Below are 22,275 nucleotides of genomic sequence, written 5' to 3' on the forward strand. Positions count from 1 at the left end.
AATCCACCTCTTCCTTTGATCTTGATAAATTTGCAGAAGAGAATTACATGGATTGATGTTTGAGGCGCGACACCAGTCATAGAAACAATTTGGTAAGTTCCTCATTTATGGTCGGGAAACTTACCAAACGATGAAAAACATCCAATCTGAAACGCACAAGGACAAATCTGTCATAACCACTTAATATATATGTTAAGTATGGCTGGATACCGATGGCAGACCGAATCATTTGGCTATGTTGGACCGTAGGCCTTGAAGCTTCAATAGCAAATCTAGTTGCTTCCATGTGGGCCATACATTGTTTTTTAAAAAGTTTTCTAGGAAGAGTTCCCAACAAAGTAGGATTATCGTAGAATTCTGGCCGGCCTAAATCAGTCATAATATCTTTAATATACCACCTAATATCCAAAGCGTGATCTAATTTAAGGCTGTCTATTAATACATCCCGGTTGAATGTGGTTTTTGGTGAGGTCCAAATCCGATACCATAGCATTATTGGTTGCACCTTTATTGGGTCGGTAATATATGGTAAAACCAACTCACTATGGCAAACCTAGGTTGAAGGGGAACGTGGAACTGACAATAAATACCTTAAAAATGCATTTTCCACTTTCTGAATTTCTTTTACGTCACGGTACCCCCATATCCCAGCCCCATAAGTAGCTACAGTGACGCACTTGGCTTGGTATATTTGTAACATCTCTACCGGAGGCCCCTTTCCTAGTTTTTGGGAGAAATTAACTAAGGCCGTAGTTGTTCTTGTAGGAAGGTGGATATCTGACTATGGTTACCCCCAACTTTTTGCCTAGTGTCTGGCTGGTTTTTCGACTTAGTTGGCCTGAGATCCTGCCATTCAGGGTCTCAGGCTGTCTGCTCTCTCTTTAAAATGGACTCCATGTACCCTAGGTACATACCCAATTGGTAAGGATCACCTTATTGGACCCTGTACAGTGTACCCTAGGTACCCAGGGCATAGGTGTACCCTAGACCTCCCAGGGGCTGCCGCATGTATTATGCCACCCCTGGCCTGGCCTTCCAATCAGACACAACTGGCTGATCACTCAGCTGGGGCAAGGTCGTGTAATCACCCCTTGCTTAGATATAGTATACCTATATCTGCCCTTACAATAGACACATGTGTACCTATCAGCCACTCCTATGGCAGGCCTTAACAATCCTGGAGGCAGAGTGCTTGGTAACATGTGAGATGGTGCTCTAGCATGAGCTGAGCCTGTCTGCAGCTTTCGGAACCATGTCCTTATAGCTGTTCTATGATATAGCCTACCATATACTCTTAAAGTACCTTATAATCTTAAACGGTTATGGTAACTATGGTTTGGCTTTATCAAAACATGTCGTGTAAGGTGTCTAACACTTTGGAATAATACCCCCATACCATTTCTGGTGATGAGGATATTATTCCTCCCTTCTAGAGGGAGAAGCATGTTAAAATCCTACTTTGCTGTTTAACTCTGACCAAAGCCTCAGCATCACAAAATGGATGCTGCTGCCACAGACACGAGTCTGACCTCCTGCAGCTGGGAGCCCTCCCAGCCAGGGAGGCCTGGACAATAGGTTTCCTGCTTGGGGAGGTGCTAGCACCTCCCCAGACAGACTTTAGTGTATTGGGGCAGGGAGGGCTGAAAGGAATGAGACATGCCTGGGGCACGCAAGGTGTCCCATGCATAGTCCAGTTCAAACCGGCGCTGGGGCACTCCAGCCCCAGCGCGAAACTGGACAAAGGAAAGGGGGTGTAACCACTCCCCTTCCTGGTCCCACCCATAGGAGGGACCTTGCAGGTAGCCCAGCCCACTAGCCCAGTATATCAGTAGGTAGCTGAGCCCTGCTAAATTAGATTAACCTGAATCTGCAACTTGTACAGAAACTCTGGACCTTCGACATTCGACCTCAGGAAGAAGACTGAAGAAATCTCCCTTGTGGCCAAGGAGTGACCACCCTGGGCAACCAGGCACCATCCAGCGACCGCTGCTTTGCTTTGCGACAGATCCTACGAGGGACGACTGCAGAGACTGACCAGCGCCGAGACTTCCAGACACCTCTGACCCAGATCCACATCTCCAGCGAGGCTGTGCTTGGGGAATTGAGAAGCCCCCATCCTGAGCACCATCTGCAACGAAGATCAGCTCCCCACACTTCACGTGTTCTGCGTGGGGCACTTCTGCACCCGAGTTGCTCGACGTGTTGTCCGGTTGCTGGCCCGTTGGCTAGTGACCTCTGCGACGACGAACCTTTGTTTTCACCTTGCTGGTCCGGCTCCTCCAGACTGGCACCCGCTCCTCTGTGAAAGAGAAGCACCCCAGACCTTCCTGGTCTGCACCAGAAGCAAGTCCTCCATCCTGCGTGGGTTCCGCTTGCCAAGGCTTGTTGGGTCCTGACTAGACTTCGACGCCGCCGACAGCAAGAGCCTTCGTGGGACAGCTCACCTCCTGGTCCTGGTCGTCCTCGACGCCTCCTGGTACCCTTGACTGCTGCGACAAGCTTCACCTCTTCACCTGCATCTTCACGACATCGCCTGGTTCCTTCCTGGTTCCTTCCCGGCTCCTGGCTGGTGACCTAGACTCTGTCCCTTCTGCTTGCAGGTTCCTTCCTTCTTGATCCCCACCTTGGGATCCACCGGACACTCTTCACTGACTGCCTGTCAGCAACTTTCCTTCAGGCATCCATAGGAGTCAACGACGAAACCCGACGCAAGTTCACACCTATGCACCCGCAGCCCGTGGGTTAGGTAACTTGAGCATTTCGGTGCTCACTAGTATATTGACTATCCAAGGGTCTAGTTTCCGAGTCTCGACTTCCTAGCTATACCGGAAGTGTCCTAAAACTGCTAATTTCTTATAACTTGCATTTCTATCGACTTTTACGCGTGAGTGTTTCCACTCTGCACCTGAATCCCGTGGGCCTCCCACTTCTTAACCTTTGGTAGTATAGTGTAGCCCCAGCGATTCCCTAGGCCTATCCTGTGTTCGTGACAGTGGTCCTTATACCACTTACTTAGTATATGGTTCCTTCTTGATCCCCACCTTGGGATCCACCGGACACTCTTCACTGACTGCCTGTCAGCAACTTTCCTTCAGGCATCCATAGGAGTCAACGACGAAACCCGACGCAAGTTCACACCTATGCACCCGCAGCCCGTGGGTTAGGTAACTTGAGCATTTCGGTGCTCACTAGGGTATTGACTATCCAAGGGTCTAGTTTCCGAGTCTCGACTTCCTAGCTATACCGGAAGTGTCCTAAAACTGCTAATTTCTTATAACTTGCATTTCTATCGACTTTTACGCATTACGCGTGAGTGTTTCCACTCTGCACCTGAATCCCGTGGGCCTCCCACTTCCGAACCTTTGGTAGTATAGTGTAGCCCCAGCGATTCCCTAGGCCTATCCTGTGTTCGTGACAGTGGTCCTTATACCACTTACTTAGTATATGGTTTGCGTGGACCCTAGGGCCTAACTGTATTACTTACCTGTGTAACTTAATGTATGCTTAAATAAGACTGTGTTGTACTTACCTCGAATCTCATAAAGAGTGCTGAGGGTTTTGACTAGAATAAATACATTCTATTTTTATATATATCTGTTGTGGTGTCCTTTCATTTGGTACTCAAGGGATTACATATGGTATAACAGTTGGCTTCACATGCCATTCAGAGTTTAGCCTAAGACTGCTCTTGTCCATGCTACCACTAGGATAGCTGGTCTATAAGGTTGACTTTACAACCAATCACCATAAGGGTTGTTTGGACTGATACAAGGTGTACACTAGAATTAGTGACATCATATATCAGGCCAACTTCTCACAGTTCTCATAAAAAGTAATTTCCTCACTTTTACAGCCTGACACCAGGTACCCTTATTATCAAATAAAATCCCTAGATAGGGATATGTTTTAGTAGATTCCACCTTTTTGTTTTCTATATAGATGTCTCTCCACTTTTTTCCGGTTGACCCACAGCTCATTATGAAAGTTTTGGTAATATGGATTTTTAAATCTAAATTTTTCATGAACATGTTATAGCTATCTAGGGCCCGTAGTAGCCCTATTGGTGTACGGGCCATAACTACGGCGTCATCCGCGTAGAGTAGGGCGGGTATGGGGCGTTCTTGTGAATGAGGTGGGTCCTGGCACCCTTCTAACATGGCTTGCTCCAAGCCATTGGTGTATAAGGTAAATAAGAAAGGTGCTAGGACATAGCCCTGTCTAACCCCCCTCTCCACTTGGAATGACGCCGTACATTCTCCCTTACGTCCATATCGTACCCATGCACTGGCATAGGTATAGAGTTCTTATGGGAGCCTCCACCCCCATTATCGCCAAAATACTCCATAGTTTACTGTGGCTTACGCAATCAAATGCGGTAGTTAAATCGATAAATGCCAGGTACAAGATTCCCCTTCTCGCCTTTGTATATTTACCCATAATAATGGTCAAGTTGAGGCCCTGTTCAATTGTACCTAGCCCTTCCCTGAAACCAAGTTGGAGGTCCGATATGATATTATCCTCGGCCCATTGCTGGAGGCGATTTAAGACTATACGGCCTGGCACTTTGCCCACAGAATCCAGCAGCGAGATGGGACGATAACATGCCGGATTCTGTCTATCTCCCTTTTTAAAGATCGGCACCATAATAGATTCAGACCATGAATCTATAAGTCCGATTGCGCAGCAGGCCTCTAGCATGTTTGTTAATATTGGGCCCCATAATTCAATATTATATTTAAAAATGGCGACGGGTACGCCATCAGGGCTGGGGGCCTTTCCGCCCTTACTAGCTTTTAAGGGATAGTGTCTAGACTGTGGCAGAAGAAAGATCAGTGTAGTTGAGTACGATGGCAAGGCGAGTTTAGTTACTCAAAGGTTATTCAAATAATGCATTATCAAGGCGCTACAATCGCTGGTAGCAGCAAGTCTTGGAAGTTGCGTGTTTGCTTTGCATGAGACTGTCAGCAGGGGTGTGTGTAATTTCATTCTCTCAAGCTCAAAATAGAAAATGCAATGTTGAGGAGTAGTGCTATTAAATGTGTTTTTCTGTTTGCTGTGTTTGTCCATGAATACTTGGCACTGAATTCTGGGAAATGTATTCCACGTAAGCAAGTTTAGATTAACCCTTTTCTTCAAGATTAAAAGGGTATGTTGGCAGAAGACTTGAAAGAGAAATGGAGGTTTTCTAGTGAACGTTTTCCAGTCTGCGCTTAGTCCGTGCACAGTGCCTCCCAGAGACCGAGAGCTAATCGTAACAGGTTGCACAGGCTGCGGACCAAGGATTGTTAAAATGCAGACTTTGAGCATAGATGGTAATCCAATAACAAGAGTTAATGAATTTTTCTCATCTTGCGTTTACCTTTGATTGGCAGGGTTCCTTGTCAGCATGTATATCCAGGGCAATAATTACATTTCTTAATTGTATTCGGGTTCATTTCTAACCTGGCCTCTTTTATTGATAAGATACCCTTTGGCCACCCATTGTTTTTTTTTTTACATATCTATAGGAAGAAATATCTCCCGGTTTTAACTTATGTTTCGAGCATATGGGGCTACAAAAAGGTGCCTAGCCTCCAAGGAGGTAAACAGAGTATGCAGAAGGCTTTAGGCCTCCCGCCAAATGGCCCAAGTTTTATATTGCATGAGGAGCTTGGCCTGGAGTAAGTTGATGATCACAATAATCTGCCCCATTGCTACTGTGGTACTCTGTATGGAGCAATCCGCAAGCCCTGCTTAATAGGGATATCATTGAGGACTGTTTATCTTGTAGCATGAATCTGCAAATTCTGTATCTGGCTTATTCCAAGTGGATGTGTTGTTTATTGGGTAGGCCGAATTGCTTCCTTAGGCCGTAAGGGCTGGGCAAGGATGACCGATCCCAGTTGAAACCATTGTTTCTTGAAATGAGGCAACGAGAAAGGGAAGCAGGAGAATTAGCCAAGTCCAGAATAAGGACTACATTTTAATCCAAACCACCACCCTATGGCTAGAGCCTTATCTGGAGTTTGTAACATAGCACTTGGGACAGGGCTCTCTTAAATAGAAACAGGCTTGGGTATATTAGTTGGCAGCTATATTTTCCCCTTGGGCAATATGAATCCTCTTCCATCCTTGTTAGCCCATGCAATGAAAGGTCTCCACAGAGCTTGGTGCATTTCATGTTTTTCTGTAGATTTTATTCACTTTTCACAAGACGCCTTTTAATTCCAGTTTTGAAGGGTTCAGGGCAATCCAAATGTAGACCTGCGCTACTGTACTTATAGACACTGAGCTCATCACTGATTTGTTTTAGCGTTAGCTCATTTCTCAAAAGCACTCTTCATGTCAAGAGTCATAATGCCTTTTGTTATTAGGATGTAATAAGGCCATGAATTTAACACCTCGTTTAATGGTTTTATACTTAAGTGTGATTTTATGTATTTGCTTTTATGATCTTATTTATTGTTCGAATAAAGTTGTTTGATGGATTGATGGTTGCACATGTATTTGTCTCTGTCTCGGACTTTGCCAAAGCACATCATCTGCTTGATTCTCTGTACTCCTCTTAGCACGTAATACTTGGGCATTGTGTGCACACATCTAGCACACTAATTTGTCATTTGGAGCTGCATTCCTCCCTCAAATACTTTTATGCCTTCTTTTTTTTGTTTAATAATTTGTATTGAGTTTTAGAGAAAGAAAAACATTATCAAACAAATTAACACAATACAAATATGATATAACAACGCATGTAGAGGTATAAAACATGGGCAAATTTAGGAAGAGAGAAAAATAGAAAAGGAGAAAAAAGGAAACGGGAAAAGAAATATAATAGAGGTCAGTAAATAATTATATGTAGTGTGTTGTAAGATAATGAAAGATGAGAAAAGAAAGAAAGACGGAGAAGAGGAGAAGGAAAGAAAGGAAAAGTATAAAGCATGAATTGAATATATAAAATGGAAAAAAATAAAGATTAAGCTAAAGCCTAAGATTGCAGGTGCATATGTAGAAAGATATGAAGTAAAAGGTAACCACAATAGATGAGATTTAATTTTCTAATATAAGGAAAGAGAAGAAACATTAGCAATTCTGTGTTCATCTCAAATATAATTCCACTAAATTAACGATGATAATTTAGAGTTGTCTTTCTGGCAGAACAAGATCACTTTAAATGCGAGAGCAATATAAAGATCAAAGAAATAGAAGAAAAAACATCAAAAGCATGTGAGGCAGTGCCAATAAAAACATTTTGCATTGATAATGGAATATTAAATTGAAATATTTTCATGCATTTAGCCCAAATAGATTGCCAAAACCTCAATACATTAGAACATTCATATAATTGGTGAATCAAAGTCCCAGAGGAAGCAAAACAAGACCAACTTAGGGTAGAGGAGGTAGGGGAAAGCTTGGATATACATTCATAAGTAATAAGAGCTCTATTGTAAATGAAGTATAAGGATTGAGTGATGCGGGCTGCACCAGAAGTTTTCAATAACTTTAAGCCCAAATTTATCCCATGAAGGAATAGGAAGTAATATAGATAAATCCGCTTCTCAAAGTAATTCGTTATGGGATTTAGATCGTTCAATAACAGGTGACAACATCTTATAAACAGAAGCAGCCTTAGGTCTAAGGTCATGAGAAATGTTGTATATTGGTGTGGTAGGGATAAGTGAGGAAGAGGCTGAAACAATATTATTAGCTGTTAAATAGGACTGTAAAGCAGATGATATTAAAAGGTACTCATGAAGAAACGAGTTAGGCAAGTTATATTGTGACTGCAATTGGGAGAAGGGAATAACATAATTATGAAGAACAAGCTGATAAATAAACATAATTCCCTTCTCCTGCTTGTAGTAGAACGATTTACATCTAAATTTAATAAATTTTATAATAATTGTTGGGAGTATTTCAAAATAGGATTATTTGATGTAAAAGTGCAATTAGACATATATATTACATTTGTGGAAGAAAAATCCCTCAGTAGGGAGCGTTCAAATGTAATCCAACGTGGCACAGGATTGCCATCAAATTCATAAGTTAAGGCAAAAAACTGTCTAATTAAAAATGCAGAATGATATAGTTTAAAATCAGGAAAACAAACACCACCCTCCTTTTTGGAACGTTTTAAGTTTCGCAAGGGCAATACGGGGTTTATTATTCCCTAAAAATTTGATACAAATAGAATCAACGTGAGAGAAATCTGAAACGGGAATCCTAAAAGGTAACTTGGATAATGTGTAAATAACATGGGGGAAAATCATCATTTTAATAGTGTCCAATCTACCCCACCATGACAGGTGGAGAGGCGACCAAGAGAGAAGTAATCTCTGTAATTTGGTAATTAATGCATTAAACGAATAGCTGATTGTGTTAGAAAGAGTAGAAGAGAACCAAATTCCCAGATATTTTATTTTTGTAGGGCACCAAGTGAAGTTAGTGAATATATATTGGTAGCAAAGGGAGTTTAAAGGTAATACCTTTGTTTTGGAGAAGTTCAGTTTATATCCAGAGATGCTAGAATATAACTGAACTTCATATAAAAAGGGAGGTAGGGAAGAACTAGGGTTAGACATATACACCAGAATATCATCGGCGTACGCTGACGATTTAGTTACAAGGGAGTTATGTACAAATCCTGAGATAAGCGAATTAACACGAATGCGTTCAAGAAATGTTCTAAACATAAAACAAATAACAGGGGTGAGAGAAGGAAGCCTTGACGGGTACCTCTATACAGGGGGAAAGATTTCGAAAAATGGTTATTAACAAAAATACTGGCACGCGGGGCAGAATTTAACAGTTTAACATAAGAGATAAAATTCGGTCCAAAACCATACCACTGAAGAGTAGTAAACATGAATTGCAAATTAATTCGATCAAAAGCCTTCTCGGCGTCCAGAGACAATGCTGCAAGAGGAGACTGGTATTTTCTTCTAATGATGATGACATTAGAAAACATTTGAGCATTATCAGCAGCTAACCTGCCCTTAACGAAACCAGATTGATCAGTATGTACCAATAATGGGACAATATTCACAAGACGAGAGGCAAGGATTTTAGCAAATATCTTCCTGTAGTAATTAATGAGATAGGGCGATCATTTTTATAAAGGGTGTGTTCTTTATTGGGGTTGGGAATCAGGACAATCAGAGCTTCCATAAAGGAACCAGATGCCTTGGAATCTTCGCGGAAGGAACTAAAAAGAGCAAGAAGTTTAGGAGCAAAAATAGAAGAGAAAGTGGAAAAAGATTCAGCTGAGAGGCCAACAGGACCAGGTGCTTTAGATTTTTTTAAAGATCTAATGGCATTCGTTATTTCTTGGAGAGTAATCACAGCTTCTAATAAATCAAATTTATCAGACAAGGATGGGGGTTATAGGAAGACCATTAAAAAAGGTGACTAGAGGAGTTCGTGTCATTAGAATATAGTGACTGATAGTAATCTTAAAACTAGTAGAAATATCGTCATCGGAAGACGCCAATTTGTTGCTAAATTCATTTAGGATAGGGCCAATATTTTTGCGTTCAGATTTGATGTATAAAAAATTGGCCGACAATTTGCCTGCTTTATTTTGCCCTCCGTAGTATTTGGACTTAATTTTAAGAAGGACATTGCAAGCATCAACTGTGGCAAGTTTGTTAAGAGCAGATTTGACCTTAATTAACTCGTGGAGAGTCAGGGGGGATTTAGAAGTAAAGTAAGTATGTTCCAGTGATTTGAGATGTTGTAGTAGAGTTGTAAACTTGGCCTGGTTAATTTTCTTCTCTTGCCGAGTATGCAATAGTAAAGGCACGGAAAGTCGGACAAAAGAAAGTTATTAAGTTTTCAACAACCAAATTTTGAAGTACTCAGGGAGAGGTCAAGTGAGAAAAGGACAGGAGCGTGGTCAGAAATAAAAATAGATCCAATCTCGAAAGATTGGATAGAGGGAAGTAAAGGTTTACTAACCAAAATATAATCAATTCTAGAGCGAGTATGATGGACATTAGAAAAAAATGTGAATTCAAAGGAGTCTGGATTACAGGTTTTCCATACATCAAATAATGGACGTGAGGCAATGGCAGATTGAAATGATCTATGGGATTTATCGGGATTGGATTTACATTTGGACTGTCTGTCAGAAAATGGGTCTAACCACTGATTAAAATCACCAGCAACAATAATGTTAGGATTATCAATGGAGGAGAGTAAGATCTTAATGTTATTCCAAAATTCAGGATCTGGTTTAATGGGCCCATAAATATTGCGTAAAACGATTTCTTTATATTGAATTACAACTTTAGCCATTACCCAACGTCCATCAGTGTCACATTGTGTAGATAAAATTTGTACATGTAACAACTTATGAAAGAGAATAGCAACACCACCCTTGCGATTGGAGGCTGGGGAATAAACAACTTGGCCTAGCCACTGTCTCTTTAATTTAAGAGATTCTGCATCATTACAATGAGTTTCCAGTAAGAAAGAAACATGAGAATTCAATCTAGACAAATGAGAGAGTACCTTTTGTCTTTTAACGGGGTGTCCTAGACCACAAACGTTCCACCAGACAACATTACACATATTGGGAGGTGGGGTAGGTATTACATGGATGGAGATGATACACTTCAGGAACACAGCTGAAAACAGAGAAACACCATTTATTAAATAAATATGAAACAATATGCACAACAACAAATAACAGATTAGCACATAAATCATACAGATAAAAAAAGAACAAACAATTAAGAACATAAAGGGAAGAGGAAATAGTAAGAAAAAGAGATAGATCAAGGAAAGAGATCCAGATCTAGGATGAAGAGTAGACGAAGTGAGCATGGGGCGTAACAGCACCGAGAACAGACGAAGCGACAGAGACAGATACTAAGAGATAAGAAAATGAACAGCCATAAGGAACATTATAGAAAAAGCAATAGCGACGTTGGATAGAACTATCAATGGAGTTTGGTGAGAGACTTTGGAGAAAAGACTTCAATTTATCAGGCTCATCAGAAGAACAAGTAGTGCCCTCATGAGTAATTTTAAACAGACACGGATGCAAAATGCCATAGCGAATATGTAACAGTCTCGTCTGAGGGCGAAGAGCAATAAATTCCTTCCTTCTGGCATTAGTGGCATTAGACAGATCCTGAGAAAGATAAACGGTATGATCAGACCATATAAGACGACGCTTCACTTTTGCTGCTTTAAGCACACGCATGAGGTCCGTAAATTCCAAAAATAGCATTATAATTCCTCTAGGTCTAGCAGAGTTCGGTTGGATTCGACCAAGGCGGTGTGCACGTTGGATATTTAGTGGAGGCTCTAATGGAAGATCCAGAAGCTCGGGCAGGAACCTCTTCAGAAAGAGAAGAAGGTCCGGGCCCTCCAAATTCTCTGGTAAGCCATATAGACGAAGGTTATTACGTCTATTGCGATTTTCAAGGTCCTCAGTATGTAATTTGAGACGCTGAATTTCCTTCTCCAGGATGGGATTTTTAGTAGTAAAGTCATATAAATCACTGATACGTTGCTCCATATCAAACACCTTTGCTTTAATGCACCTGTTCTCAATTTGTTGGAGTTTCTCATTAGTAGAGAACATAAAGGAGTTTAATCCCCTCACCTCCTCCAGCATAGTATCATGAACAGGATTGTGAGATGACAAAATGGGTGAGGGGGGTGTCATTTTTAAACCTCTTGGGCTTTGTGCCAGAAGACGAAGCTCTAACGGAGGTTGAAATGTCACTGGCCATAGTGGTACGTCAAGAAGGACGGTGTAGCACCTTTAGTGGTGACCTCAGCCTGCCCATACGCTTATACACACTTTGTAGAGGAAGGCAGGTATGAAGAAAAAATTATATCTATATGTCACATACCAAAAATGAAAGACTTTCCTCTTCTTCCTTTCCTTCAAAAAAAAAAAAAGGAAATAAGCTGTTCAGCGAATATGCGTATATTAAGTGAAGCAAAGTGTGTGCAAAAAACGAAAAAAATGATTTGAGGCAACCACATGTAAAAAGGAGCAGAGAACCGGAGCCCATTCATTTAAAAAAGCGCAGTATAGAGGAGAGGCATAGCAGTAAAATCCAAATATTCATTGGAAAAAGTAGCAGCAGCTGCATGGAAAGGCAAAAGAAACATTGCTGAGCGTTAATTAAACGCAACGGCGGTTTAACCGCTCCACGTTATCGGTCAGAGACGGTGCATATGCGAAACCACGTTTGGCATGGCAGCGGGACCTACAGATAGACCTGACCGATGATAAGTGGCTATACTGCTGCTTGAGTACCAAACTAATCTCGCTCAACGGACGCCATAGATTGATCCACTTTAAATTCCTTAATAGGGTTTATCATACTCCGGAACGGTTACACCGCTATGGTCTACGTGACAGACCCCAGTGTGATAGATGCGGAGAGCCTATAGCTGATTTTCTTCATGTGGCCTGGGCCTGCCCGGGGATTGCCCGCTACTGGGGTGAGGTATTCTTGGAAATTAACCACATTACGGATATGTCTCTGTCTCCTGACCCGGTCTTCGCCCTACTGGGCTATTCACAGCCACTTCCCAAGAAACACAGACGTCTTGTGGACATGGCGCTTCTTCTAGCGAAAGAGATGTGTTACTGTGTGCTGGCTCCAAGGTCCGACACCCACCCTGCCGCAGTGGTCTAGAGATATGCTTTACTGTTGCACTCAAACTGAAAACTACAGTGAGTTATTGACACCCCGCAACAGACCTAAAAACTTCTGGGCCCTATACCTAACCAGGAAACCCTCTCTTGCGACCCCTGATCATGGAAGTTGCTTCCCCGTCGGGGGCTATCTGCAATACTCAGGACCCTACCGTGCAGCGCTAACCTTATTTATAAAGCTGTTCATTCTATCTCACACTTACCCCCTCTCTTGGACAGAGATACGCCAGATAAGGAGCTACGGCTCGTTTAGCTGGTGGGACCAATCTTTTGTTTGAATCCCGGGCCATCTCCCCCTTTCCTCTGTTTGTTTTATTTTATAGTATGTGTCTAGTATGTATGCATATGACTTGCTACAGGAGGTTGTCAATATTTGGACTGTGTCAATGCCTCTTTATTATTGTTTGTATTATTTGTATTGTTCTTTTAAAATTCAAATAAACATATTAATTAAAAAGGCGGAAAAGAGCTCTGCATCCGAGCGGAGCCAAGCCCAGCGCCGCCATCTCGTTCCAGCGCAAGACCACGCCCCCTTTTATTCCTTCTTGATCCTGCTCATTGAATGAAAGCAGTGGAGAAAAACCCCAGTGCAGATTTGAAGCTTCTGGGGTCAGAGGAAGACATTTGGCTTTCCAGTGATCTCTTCTATTTCAAGACTCATGTACCATAGCAAGCTCTGCTGAACCAAAAACCGGTAACTGAGAAATACTGCTTTGATAATGTTTGTAAATTTATAGTTTTTAGCATCAACAAAAATAGTGGTGCAACATTGCTGTGTATGTTTTATTTCCTCTGCACTGGAGATTAAGACCAACAGTTTATATTATAGGATAGAGGTTCCTCAGTCATGAAGGGACTTCCTGTATGTGGAACACATGATAGTGAAACTAACATAACTCTGCTTAAATTTGAGATCCTTGCAGTGGACCGATGTCAAGGAGGATCGTGACTGCTCGATGAATGTCTGTACTCTTAAGACACTGGTTTGCCCTAGGTGAAAATCAAATCATTTAAAGCTAGTCACAGACTTGGATGCTGTACTGTTTCACTCCAGATGTAGTTGTTTCATTGTCTTTCACCACATACAAAATTAAAGAAATAACCTTGCAGGAGGTTGGATAAGAAGATGAGGAGGATCACACCAGTCCTGATGAACCGCCTTTACCTGCATAGGGTCATTAGGAAGAGAGCAGAAACATGTTGGTCCTAGGCCATGGGGTTCGCATTTGTAAAGGTCCCACAGTTCATTATTTAACATATGCACTTCAGAGGTTAATGAATAAACAGTTTGCTCCACACACCATCCTCACACATTTTTTATATGAATAGGTCCCAAACACCTCACCATTTCGGAGGTAAGCAAACTCTAGAAGCCCTCTTAAGAGCTCCAGCGCCTGCTGTGGTGAAATCTGTGGAACATCAGTGATGAAGGGTCCGTTGATGAAGCATGGCACTTGTGATGAATGAGGGCCAACAACTTTTTGTTAGGGAATACCCCCAGGAAGGGCGTAATAGGCGTAGTAAAAGACTCACTCCTGCTTCACACCTCTTAATGTAAGAAGACACTGTACATCTTGTTTGTGTGTCATTGCATCTATGTGATGGATGTTGTCTTTCAGATTATATACCTTTTGAATATCTCTAACCTCTCACTTCCCTGTGTAGTGATTATCAACTTGATCTCTGATAGAGACTGACTCTGCAGTGGTCTGTCATGGCCAACTTCATTCTGGCAGAACATTTTCTGCATAGTTCTCCACCAGTCCTTGAAGGACTCAACCATACTTTCCCACTCTTCACAAGAGCCTCAGTGGACTCCAGCTTTGAGTACCAAGGGCTTATCAGCTTAAGGGATAATCTTTCATCCTGCTTCCTTGCTCTGAGAGATACCACTCAGATTGGTATGCCCCCCTGTAGTGCGGCATGCAGTTGGTATATGTCTGTACCAATTCCCACTTCCTAACACCTTGTTTATGGAACAACTGACTCTCTTGCTCTTTGCAGGGGGTTTGCAAATTGCTGTAAATCACTTCTCATATAGGAGCATCACTCTAAAAAATTACAACATTTTTTGTATCATGCTGATTATTCAGATTTGAGCTCTGCAAGTTCCCAAGTTCATTTGTTGATAGCTGACCTAATTACTGTAAGATGTAAATCCAGACAAGCGCAAACTACCAAACAGTTTGTGTAGTTTGATAGTTGGTGCAAAGGAAGTATGATTGCTCTCTGCATAGCATTTGAACTAGTCCCATTAAGGGGACCTTAATCATTCAGTGGCCCCTATTTTTGAGTTTGGGATATTGTCGTATGAAATCCATAGCTGAAATTTGATAAGTTCAGAAAATAAGGTGATTCCACAAAAGAGTAAATGAATCCAAACTATAGTTACATTTTTTAGCATAATCCGAACTATAGTTGTATTTTTTAGCTTAATCCAATATTTCATTCATAGATCGGCTCTGGCAAACAAATATGGTCTCACCTTTAATAGATTGCACAACTCATCACACCACTGGTAAACGTCATCTGTAATGAGTGCTGTTCCATATGTACCCTTGTCCTTTGATTACCAAAGCCTGTGATTCCACCCATAATGACCATTATAATTCTGCTCTCACTTTTTATTTATTCTGTTTAAATGAGGAGCTGGGTATACAACAGGCTGTAGCAGCTCAGTCGTCAGCTTTAAAATTTCTATTGGTTATCCTGCCCAACGAGGTCCGGAAGTGTAGCTCTACAAAAGCAAGCCTGGTGTTTGCTATTCCAGCGATATTGCTAAAAAGCTCTAATAGTCAATTGGAAGAGATAGGTGCTCAGAAACAGTGGTATAATTGAACCAACAATCCATATTAGCCTAATTTTTGGACAGAAGATGTTTGTTGTTTTTGCTTGGTATTACACATGCCTGAGGTTAGATCATCATGAGGTATATCAGTTTCTAGTTGCCACGGTGGAGTTTCCAGGGACTGATTAAAGGTGTGAGAAATGATACTAAAATTGGTCAAAGCTGTGTTTTGTTCATTTTTTCTCTATAATCGTAGATTTAACGAAATGCCTTAATAAACTTGGCATGGTTTGGCAGGAAATCCTTCCCATCCATAGTAGGTCATCCGCATGCACCCATATTTTTTATGTGCAACCCTATTGTTGGGACTAAATGTACCCATGTCTTGTTATTATACCAAGGCAGCATTTTGGATTTTGAAGTGAAGCTCTTGATGAATAGACTGTACATCTTCTGACAATTAATGTGTTGGCAACATGGCTAACTCGTTCAGCTGATGTAATAAAGATATAAACGTTTTTTTGATAATTCCTTGATGGCATGGTATTGAGCAAAGAACAACTAAACATCTGTTTACACTGTATGTTTCTGATTAGTTTATATGGGGGAAAAATGCAAAGTTCAATGTAGCGGGAGCGTTTTGGCTCACATCTGTATTTTATTGCATTGCTGTTTAATGTGTGGCCTTTTCTGATCTTTGGCTGAAAGTGGAACTCTGTTTTATTTCCTTTCAGATTTCATTTAAATCATTGGTATGGGGATCCCTGGGGGTCTGTGAAGCCCAATCAGGTGGTCTATGGCTGCTTAGAAAATTAAATAAAACTTACAGATAATAAAGTGTATGTAAATAAAGAAATAAAATGTACATTTGAAGGCTAAAAATTAAGTTAGTATCCTCCGATTGATTTGTGGGACTAGTGCAAGTGCATCAAACAGGATACAGTATGGACAATGGGTAGCCTCAATTGAATTTAGAAAAGCTCCAGCCTTCCAATTAAAACATTTTTTTTTTAAATAGTTGTGAAGTAAGTAAAATATTTCTGCATTTCTGAATGCTGGTTTCTGAATGTTTGTCTATTGTTTTGTGGTTCGAATAAAAAAAATAATGCTTAGGCCCCGTATTCAGTACTGACTAAGTGGGGGACCTAGGATTCCAATCATGATTCAGTGGGGAGGTCCAGTGGTTCCAGTAATGATTACTTGGGGTGCCACAGAAGTCAAAAGGTTAAGAACCACTTGTTTAAATTATATCCCTTGTTGAAAAAATTTGATAGCTAAAACAAAATATAAACCATACTTAAGGCAAGCAGCCTGAACACTCAGAATAAATACATGTGAGTTTTTAAAGAAATGAATTAGCTGATCACATTTTTCTCTTCTCAGTTGGAGTCTCAACTTGAGGAGATCACAGGAGAGGCTTCAAAAGAACGCAAACTGCGAGAACACAGTGAAAATTTCTCCAAGCAACTGGAAAACGAGGTGGAATCACTCAAGGTTAGAAAGTATTTTTAATGTTTAATAATAAATATCTGGTTTGCAGAGTTACTGTATAAAATGAGTGATATGTAAATGTTGTCTTTAGAACTGAGATGTTTTTTGCCAGTTTCGTTATAAATGTTTCTATTCCACAGTTATCTCTAAAGGGTCTAACCCAAGTATTTTTCAAACAAGATAAGCATTCTATTTTTTTTATTGATTTTCCGCACATCTCTACAAAATTAATGCAACAGACTGATAGCCCCGTAAGACGTATAAAGCAACCTAGGAAACCAGCATTAGAAATGCAATAGATCTCGCATTTGCGAGAGATTGAGCTATTGGCATTGTAAATGACAAAGCTTTTTATTTATGTGTTTTGAAAACCTGCAAGCGGTGCGCAAACACACACTTTGTACGCACAGTTGTTGCTTACGAGTAGCAAGGCTGGCAGTAACTGCACTTCTTTTACTGCCTGCCTTGCTTCTCATAAGCAAGGACTATAACTACAAAGTGCGTGTTTACGCACCGCTTGCAGGTTTTCAAAATAGATACATTTATTTATTTATTTGAAAGTTTTATATAGCGCGAACAAGACCCTTGCGGGTATCAGAGCGCTTTACTAGATAAGTGCCTTAGATAGAAAGGTACATGGTAAAGAACCTAAACTTCCATTATAGTCAATGATAGTGTAAACACCCTGTCGTAGATACATAGGTATATGGTGCATAACAAAACGTTTCTGTATATCAAGCATAATATAGATACAATATCTAGGGCACATGGATGGGCAGTAAATACTATATAGTTCCATGTAGAACATATGTTGAGTCGCATGATAACAGTAGCCCATGCTTAAGTGAATTCATGAGAAGCGATTTCACTTCTTTTTTGAAAGATGCAGTTAGAGGGATTAAGTCTAGTTTCTGGGGGCAGAGCATTCCAAATTCCGAGTGCCATCCCTGAAAAGGTTTGGTTGTATGTTTTCTTCTTGTTGAATCTTTGCGGTTTCAGTAAGAGTTTTTTGGCACTTCTTGAAGATCTGATCCCACATGAGGGCGCCAGTTTCTGTGCTAGATAGCTGGGTGCGTTGTGATGAATGGCTTTGTGTCATACATTCTATTTTTAGATGAATTCTGGCTTCAAAAGCTAGCCAATTAAGGGATTTTAGGTCCGGGAATATGTGGGAGCTTCTTTTGGAGACAGTGATAAGTCTTGCTGCGATGTTGATTGAGGCTCTTAGAGGGGTCGTTGAAGGTCTGGGCAGGCCGCAGAGAGAGACACTCACGTATTACACTCTTGGGATGACTAGAGATTGTACTGCCAGCTTGAAGTCCTTTTCAGGCAGGAAAGGTCTCAGTTTTCTCAAAGTATTTATCTGAAAGTTTGCTCCTTTTGTTGCGTTGCTGATGTGTTTCTGCATTTTGAGGTTTCTGTCCAGCATTTTTCCCAGCGATTTCGCTGAAACAACGACGAGAGGTTGGCAGTTGAGTGCTGTTAGGTGTTTGATCCAGTCTTGCATTATGGGTACTTGGGCGGGAGGAGCAATTAGGAGGAATTCGGTTTTAAGGAAATTCAGTTTTAGATGGTTTTCTGCCAGCCAGGTCTAAGTTTTTCCGAGAGTTGTGTTAAGCGATATGAAGTCTTCTAGAGTATGGATCTTAAGGTATAGTTGTGTGTCGTCAGCGTACATGTGATAATGAACGTTAGACGAGTAGAGAATTTCAGTGAGTGGTTCCGTGAATGGATTGAACAGTGTCAGAGATAGTGAAGATCCTGTGGGACTCCTAAAGTGACTGGGACGGGTTTGGACAGGGAGTGGTTGACCTTGAATCATTGTGATCTGTTTTGGAGGAACGAAGTGAACCAGTTTAGAACTGATCCAGATAATCCCGTTCTGTGTTGCAGAAGGTCTATCAGGTTGTCATGTTTGACGGTATCAAAGGCTGAGGAAAGGTCTAGCAAGATGAGTCTGATCTAGGATTTGTAGAGCATCGTCAATTATATGGGTCATGGCTGATTGTGTGCTGTGACTTGCACGGAAACCTGATTGGTATTTGTTGAGTAGGTTGAAATGGTCTATGTCTTACCCACTGGAGGTGTACACATGTTTCTAAGAGTTTGGCCAAGGTAGGGATGTTGGATATAGTGCGGTAATTGTTTAAGTCCGCAGGGTCAGCCGTAAGTTTCTTTAGAATTGGGGATAGTGCCCGGCTTTGAGGGTGTCAGGGATGCAGCCTTGGCGTAAAGTTATTTATGATCTTTGTCCAGAGAGGCAGCAGCAACTGGGTGAAGTCTTTTATGAAATTTGCTGGGACTGGGTTTGAGAATAGATTCTTCATTGTGGGTATTGAAGGAGGACCAAGATGCATTATTTTTTAGGTCAAACTTTGATGGATTTCGATGTGGGGCATCTAGAAGGGATGGTGAGGGGTTCGTAAGTGAGACAGTGTGTGTGATTAGATCGTTGAGAAGGTCCTTTTTTATGCTATCGGTCTTCCGAGTGAAGAAGGAAGCAAATTCTTCACAGTTGGGTCGTGGGCCTAAATTATCTTAGGGGCGGTGAGGTGCATCCTTAGATTGAATTTTGATTATCTAAAAGTTTTTTTTGGACGATTTTTGGCCTGGTCTAATTGGTGGCTGAAGAAGTCTTCTTTAGTGCGCTTGATCTTTCTAAAGTATGCGTTTCTCTTCTTTATTAGTATCTTGAGGTGATTGGCGGATGGAGCTGATCTCCATCTGCGTTTAGTTATTCTTAAGGATAGTCTGTCCTCGTTGAGTCTTCCATGGTACCAAGGCTTAGAGTCTTTTGTGGAGACTCTCTTTAGTTTAAGTGGGGCTACCTCGTTTAGTATCATGTTCATGTAATTGAAGTAGTGGTTGGTGAGATCATGGACATCGGATATCCCTTCAGGGGGAAGAAGTAAGTTGGAGCTGGAAGTTGTGAATATGTTAGGATCTATATTTTTCAGATCCCTCTTCCATACTTTAAGTCTTGTGGGTTGTGCCGAATTAGGTTTCATTGTTTCATTGATGAAGAAGGTGATATAATGATGATCAGACCAATCACATGGATCGTATCTAGCTGGATGGAATCAACTTTAGACATTACTAAATCAAGGATTGATCCTTTATCATGTGTGGAGCTGTTGCAAATTTGGGTGAGGTCGAGGTCAGAGAGGAAGTTTTTGAGACTGTTGACCACTGCATCATTGGGGTCATTCCAGTGGAGATTGAGGTCTCCGAGAAATATTAGGGTATTTTGATGTCCGGCATTAGTAGAGATGATGTCCATGAAATGTTCGGTAAAGGTGAGGTTATCACCTGGTGGATGATAGAGGATGTGTAGAAAGCATACTGGTTTGCCATTACTAGTGATGTCGAGGCATATGTATTCACAAGACGGGAATACAGGCGATTGGTATCTGTTTACTAGAGATTATTCTGGTATATGCAAGCGATACCACCCCCTGCCTTAACAATGCTATCCAGTCTGATGATGTCATAGTTTGGTGGTACGAGTATGTCAATGATTGGTGTAGAGGATTCCTTTAACCAAGTTTTGGTACAAATTAGCAAATCCGGTTCTTGTGTAAGAATGAGGTCGGTTATGTCGGCTGCATGTCTTGGGGTCGATCTACAATTTAGTAGTATACACTTAAGACGGGGCGTGATTTGGGATTTATTGGGTTCCTGAATGAGGGGAACTTGTCTAAGGTTGTTTTTGATGATACCTCTAGGGTTGTGTTTAGTGGGCCTGTGAGTGTTGGGAGGAATAGTTGGGATTAGAGCCATTTTGGGCGGGTTATCTGGAGGCATAGTGTTGTGATTCAGGTGTGGTGTCTCATAGGAATGGAGTAGAGAGAGTAAGTCTTTCTCCGATAGCGAATTAGTCCTGCGGATTGGACGGGTTGATTTATTGTGGAAAGGAACTGATTTCCACCTAGGGGTCGAATATTTCGAGGTGACTACTGAGTGGGTCAAGTGAAAGTTTGATTTGGTCTGTCGTGCTAATCTAGTGTTTCAGGGTTGGCTCAGAAGAACTTCAGATAAAGCTTGTAGTTCTTCTTTGATTTGCCGTAAGGAGCGTATGATCTCGTCAAGTCTAGGGTCTGGTGAAGGTGAAGGTGGGAGCAAGATTGGTGGATGTATAATGGGTGTGGGAGGTGTGCTTACGTCCCGTGGGTAGTAAGGAGGCACGTCTTCTAGGCTGTTGTGAGGCGTCCTATCTGATTCCCTCTCTAGATCGGGGGGGGTGGACTGGAGTGGATGTAGGAGGCGTACGGGTGTGCGGTGGGTATGTGGTTGTGGATGTGAGGGTTTTGCAGGAGGTAGAGCCTGGTGAATGTATTCAGGTGGTTGTTTTTGTGCTTACGTCCCGTTGGTGGCAGGAAGGAAGCACGTATTCTAGGTTGTTGTGAGGTGTCCTATCTGGTTCCCTCTCCAGATCGGGGGGGGGGGTGGACTGGAGTAGGGAGTCGATGTAGGAGGCGTTGAGGTGTGCGGTGGGGATGTGGGAGTGATGGTTTTGCAGAGGGTAGTGTTGACAATGGGGGGAGATTTGTTTGTTCCAGGGGAGGATGCCGAGTCTGTGATGGGTGTAAATGCTGGTGCAGTAGTAAGGGGGGGTGTCTTATGGGCGAGTCGAGCGGGGAGGGAAGGGGTAGCATAGAGCTCGGGTGTAAATATTGGTCATGATAACAATGGAGCGTGGCTAGAGGTAGAGTTTGGCGGTGTGATAGACTGTGTGCTGGTGGTGGGTGTCCTGGGGGGAGGTTTGGGGTTTTATAACTTGTTCTCTGATAATGGGGAAGATGTTATCCAACAGGTTTAAGCTGCGGTCTGTTGATTGAATGAGAATGATTCCGTTATGATAGATGGTGGTGGTTTCAATCTGCTTTGAAAATTGGGGAGGGGGAGATAAAGATTGCGGACCGTGTGCAGTTTTCCTGGTGGAGGAGATCGAGAATATAGCTAGGAATGCTTTCCTCCATTGTGCTCTTCGTTTAGTGTAGAAGATGTCCGCGGTTATATGCCCTTTGTTTGTTGAAAAGTAGGGATCAGAGATGGGTGTTTCAGGGTGTAGTTTTATCATATTGTGTTTAAAGTGTTTGGATGGTTTTTTTGAGAGGTTGGGGGGTGGGGGTAATTGATGGTGTAGGTATGTACGCCTGTGCGCTCCATAGTGTTAGTATGGGATTAGGGAGTTATGAGGTGATTTGTGTGTATGTGGCCTGTAAAGGGGGGGTCAGTGGTGTGAATGGGGGGATGGGCTTGGGAAGGAGGGGGAACGTGCGAATGAAGGTGATGGAGCAGCGGGGGTGGTGGCGTGGGTTTGGGGCCGAGGGAA

General features: G+C 41.9%; 1 protein-coding gene across 2 annotated transcripts in view; it reads left to right on the forward strand.

Moving 5' to 3' along the window:
- The window catches only part of CDC42BPB (CDC42 binding protein kinase beta), a 1,057,701-nt gene that overhangs the window by 456,535 nt on the left and 578,891 nt on the right, over positions 1 to 22,275 (forward strand). For both annotated transcript variants that reach the window (XM_085626326.1, XM_085626327.1), the window contains exon 14: positions 16,833 to 16,943. In XM_085626326.1, coding sequence (XP_085482452.1) covers positions 16,833 to 16,943 — 111 coding nt within the window. The remainder of the gene's footprint in view (positions 1 to 16,832; positions 16,944 to 22,275) is intronic.

The sequence above is a fragment of the Triturus cristatus genome, chromosome 9 (assembly GCF_964204655.1).
Source record: "Triturus cristatus chromosome 9, aTriCri1.1, whole genome shotgun sequence".
Taxonomy (NCBI): domain Eukaryota; kingdom Metazoa; phylum Chordata; class Amphibia; order Caudata; family Salamandridae; genus Triturus; species Triturus cristatus.